This window comes from Crocuta crocuta, unplaced genomic scaffold (assembly GCF_008692635.1).
Source record: "Crocuta crocuta isolate KB4526 unplaced genomic scaffold, BGI_CrCroc_1.0 scaffold301, whole genome shotgun sequence".
Classification (NCBI taxonomy): Eukaryota; Metazoa; Chordata; class Mammalia; order Carnivora; family Hyaenidae; genus Crocuta; species Crocuta crocuta.
Genome location: NW_027527544.1, coordinates 1,379,433 through 1,384,264, shown reverse-complemented (window position 1 = coordinate 1,384,264; position 4,832 = coordinate 1,379,433). Strand labels below are relative to the sequence as shown.

Sequence of the window (4,832 nt, the reverse complement as noted above, 5' to 3'; positions counted from 1 at the left end):
TATGGTTAACACTCTTTTTTATTACCAGAGTTTTGTGCTTGGTGGCTTTGCTATCATCAGGGAGCAGGTAGCTGTAAGAGAAAATGCAATCAGGCCATCGGTGAGACAGTAGGCAGAAAATGGCATCTTTGAGTAGTTATTTCAATTCCCNCTATCAACACCCTAGAGGAGAAAGCAGGAAACAGCCTCCTTGACCTCCACCGCAGCAACTTCTTACTTGACACATCCCCAAAAGCAAGGGAATCAAGAGCAAAAATAAATGATTGGGACCTCATCAAGATTAAAAGCTTCTGCACAGCCAAGGAAACAACCCAGAAAATTAATAGGCAACCAACGGAATGGGAAAAGATAGTTGCAAATGACATATCAATTCCCCATAATTCTTAGTATGTGCGTGTGCATGCGTGCATGAGTGTGTATTTGATTTTTTCTTCTGCTTCACTCTAGATTTAAGTGGACTGGTTTATTGTTTATTTTAAGTAGGATGATAGGAAAATGCCTGCACTCTCCTTTCTAATCCTGTTTTGGTCCCTCATCTTGAAATGAAAATTTCTCCTACAGTAGGTGCTTATAATAAATAAGATACCTTGTAACACTTGAGGTTTCATTTCATGTACCAATAAGAGACTCCTTATCTCCCAATATTCATTCTCTCCTTCTTCTTTAAAACAGACTTTTTTTTAAGTTAGGCACAAGACTACCCAGAATAAAGATAATATTCCTAGCTTCCCTTGCAGCCTGTATAGCTGTGTACTAAGTTCTGGCCAATAGGACACAAAAGGTGTCTCTATATGAAATTTCTGGGAATTATCTTACAGCTGGAATTTGGATGGGATAGCTGAAACTCTAGCAGCTATCTGGGCCAATGAGGTAAATACCACAGCAAGACAGAAGAAATATGGGTCACTAATTATCATGATGCTTTCTTACCTGCCCTCGATACTTTACCTTTTGTCTTTGTTTACATGCAAGAGAAAAAAAACTTTACTTTCTCAAAAAAATCTAAGGTCTCTTATAAATCAGCTCAATATTTAACTAGGGAGATAATTTACTAGAAAGTTATTGGCCTGTTTTCATTATCGAACAAAGATGCTATCCTTTATGATCTCCGCTTTGCAAATGTTCAACATGATAAAGTAAAAACTATTTCAAGAGAGGTTAAGTCACCCCTGTAAAGTGACAATGAGGCCATAGGTAAGGAGCCATCATCCCCTCATCCCACCAGAGAGTGAGCAAGAAGAGGCCTGAACAGATGGTGGGGCTGATGAGGAAAAAAGCAATGGCAAGATCCAAATAAAACATTTCTTTTGTGCTGAAAACTACTATGAGAAAGAATGGAGGACAGATGGACTGGGACTCAGGCCCACACACTCACTGGTAGGAAAGCCCCAGATATCTGCTTCTCTTTATTATTTGCTTTATCAAAATTAGAGNAGAACATTACACTTTTCTAAGAAGGATTGATGACAGGAACAGTAATGTCACTGACATTACATTAAGCCTTTGAAGGCTTAACCTCATGCCTAAAACCTCTAATAAATACACAAAAAATAAAGAGAAAGAAAGCCAAATATAACACTACAGAAACTCATCAATTGCAAAGAAAGAGAGCAAGAGACGAAGAGAAGCACGGAGAAGAACTACAAAAACAACCAGAAAACAATGAACAAAATGGTAATAAGCTCCTACCTATTAAAAATTATCTTAAATGTAAATGGCCTAAATGCCCCAATCAAAAGACAGAGGATGGCAGAATGGATTAAAAATCAAGATCGACCTATATGCTGCCTATAAGAGACTCACCTCAGACCTAAAGACACATATAGAATGGAAGGGATGAAAAAATTTTATCATGCAAATGGAAGCAAAAAAAAAAGCTAGGAGAGCAATGATACTTATATCAGACAAAATAGAATTTAAAACAAAGGCTATAAAAAGAGACACAGAAGGGCATTACATAATGAGATATGGATCAGTCCAACAAGAGGGTATAACACTTGTAAGTATCTAAACACCCAACACTGGAGCACCTAAACACATAAAACAAACATTAATGGACATAAAGACAGAAATTGATGGTAACATAATAGTAGTAAGGTTTAACACCCCACTTAAATCAATGGCAGAAAATCAATAAGGAAAAGGTGTCTTTGAATGACACATTAGACCAGATGGACATGATAGCTATATATACAGAACGTTCCATTCCAAAACAACAGAATACAGACTCTTTTCAAGTGCACACGGAACACTGTCCAGAATATATCACATGTTAGGCAACAAAACAAGCCTCAATAAACTTACGAAGATTGAAATCATACCATGCATCTATTCTGACCTCAATCACAAGAAAAAAATCGGAAAAAAAGAAATATGATTCTGCCAAAGCACTCTCCAGTTGATTTCTCTGAGGAGGATGCTCTGAAATCTCTACTTTTTACAATTTCCCCTAAGAGAGCAAAACACCAATGATCTAATATTTTTGTTGTTTTTGTATATTGCCAGTACCAAATGATAACAAAGCACAATAAAAATATATTACATGTAGAAAGTCATATTTTCTCCTCCTTTGAGAGATGAATCTTACAGGAAAATCTGCCAGTATTGAGGGTGAGAATGATGGGAAACCCTGAAATATGCTGGAAGCAAGCTGAAAGCTAGAATAAGCAGCCCCCTCTATACTTGTGTTGTTTCATATCTAAAAGCTAGTATTTATGGGGCACCCGGGTGGCTCAGTCAGTTAAGTGTCTGACTCTTGATCTTGGCTCAGGTCATGATCTCACAGTTTGTGAGACTGAGCCCCGTGCTGGGATTCAACATTTGGGATTGTTTGGGATTCTGTCTCTCCCTCTCTCTGCCCTTCTGCTGCTCACTCTCTGTCTCTCTGTCTCTCTCTCTCTCAAAAATAAATAAACTTAAAAAAAATTTAAAGGCAGCATTTAAGGGTAGTTCTTTCCTTGTACATTTAGAATAAGATGAACACAGAAGTCTCACAGCCGCCACCATCTCATGGACCACAGACCCTCTCATCTACCATTACGTATCTTCTAAAATGAGTTAAAACAAAATTACCCCTTCACAAAGCTATCACAAGTGCCTCCTGACTTCACTGCTGTCAAATTCTTTGCCTCTTTGATGAACACTTCCAGTATTCCTCCAGAGATTACAGGTGACTCCTTCTTCTTTCCCCTTTTGAAGCTCTTCTTTCCTGCATCAGCCATCAAAATGAGAGAGATGCAGAGAGAGGGAGGGAGAAGGGAAGCAAAAGAAGGAAGAGAGAGAGATCATGGGTTCTATTTGTAAAGTTCACAAAGAAAATCCATAAACATTTATTTCATTTGCTCACTGAATCAAGTCTTTATGCTACTGTGTATTTTTCCATGTATTTATTTGTTTTTTTTTACCCCACAGGAGTCCTTCTAGATACGTTTCCCATTTGCATTTGTTGAAAAAAAATGAACAAATAAATTTAAAACTTTAAATACTCCCCAACAAGGAGTATCTTTTCACACATATAGAAAGAGAAATGGAAAAGACCCCAAGAGCTGCCTGAGCCACATTCTTGCTCTCAGTGAGAAACAGCTACAGTGAACACCACACACAAATGTACAGACTCCAAAAGAGAAAATTCCATAACTTCCTTCTTAGATATTTTAGTCTTATAAATTGAGAACTGTGCAAAGCCAGCTCCGAAGGCTATATATAGCCCCGGCACAACTACAGTTTTGAGAGAAAACTCTCCCATGTCACATTTTTATTCTGATGAAATGTGCTCAACATGAATGATCACCACCACCACCACCACTACCTTTACTTAGCGCTGCTTTAAGCACTTTACATGAATGAACCTATTTAATCCTTGCAATATCCCTATGAAGTGAAGAAACAGAGTCTGAGAGACAGCAAATTACTTGCACAGGGTCACAATGAAGAGGGTGACAGCAAATGGAGGGGTAGAGGAAGCTGCCTATAGGAGTTAATGGTAGAAGGGCAAAGGGATTTAAAAGTTGACTGCATCTGGAGTTTTCCTTTGTGTTCAACTTTCTCCTCAAGACTCCCAGGGTCACTGGCAATATCATAAATCCATACAGTAGCTTTTTACACTTCCCCTCTCAGCAGAATGTATGTACCCCCTGCTCCTTCCCCACTCCATCCTGAGGAAGATTCTAGATCTCTGGGACTTCCAGGAAACAAATATCACCATTTAGGCTGGTTTCTAAGTATGAGTTTTGCCCTTTGCTTGTAACGATCTTGTACTCTTCCCCGTATGTTGGATATACTTCCCAACTCTCTTCAAAGACAGTGACACCTAACCTTCTACATTTTCATCTGTGTAATGGAAAAGGAACATAGTCCAACCAATTCCTGATCCCTTTTCCCACACTTCTAGACACAGAATGCCCCTGATCAAAGTCACTGATTTTTACTCTACCTTGAACTTGTCCTAGAGGAAGCACCAGGTTCTCCTCTGGGGGAATGTAACATAAAACAACTGTCAGCTCCCCTTTATAGTGAAGGCCTATGTCAGCAGCAAATTCCACCTGGCCAAGGGAAAACAGGCGAAAAGAAAAAGTGACAACACTTGGTTTATTATTTTGTAGCTCATGTTCGAATGTACACTATTTACTTGCTGGCTTAAATATGACAACCCATTCCCATTCAACTATGTTAGAACTTATTGCTTTAAGATATACCTTAGGTACAATAAAAAAGTGGAAAACTCTATGAAGGTATTTCTCTATAACTTTTAACATTAAAGTAAAAGAAATTTGAGAGGAGATATAGGACACACGTGTGGTCAGTCGGGGACTACTGACGTCTTATTGTACAAC

The 4,832-nt window shown here is 38.5% G+C and overlaps 1 protein-coding gene across 2 annotated transcripts in view; it reads right to left on the bottom strand.

Moving 5' to 3' along the window:
- SYTL5 (synaptotagmin like 5) overlaps window positions 1-4,832 on the bottom strand; it is a 102,645-nt gene that overhangs the window by 1,454 nt on the left and 96,359 nt on the right. For both annotated transcript variants that reach the window (XM_077765253.1, XM_077765259.1), the window contains 3 exons: window positions 4,433-4,541; window positions 3,073-3,208; window positions 5-71 (listed from right to left, as the gene is read on the bottom strand). In XM_077765253.1, coding sequence (XP_077621379.1) covers window positions 5-71; window positions 3,073-3,208; window positions 4,433-4,541 — 312 coding nt within the window. The remainder of the gene's footprint in view (window positions 1-4; window positions 72-3,072; window positions 3,209-4,432; window positions 4,542-4,832) is intronic.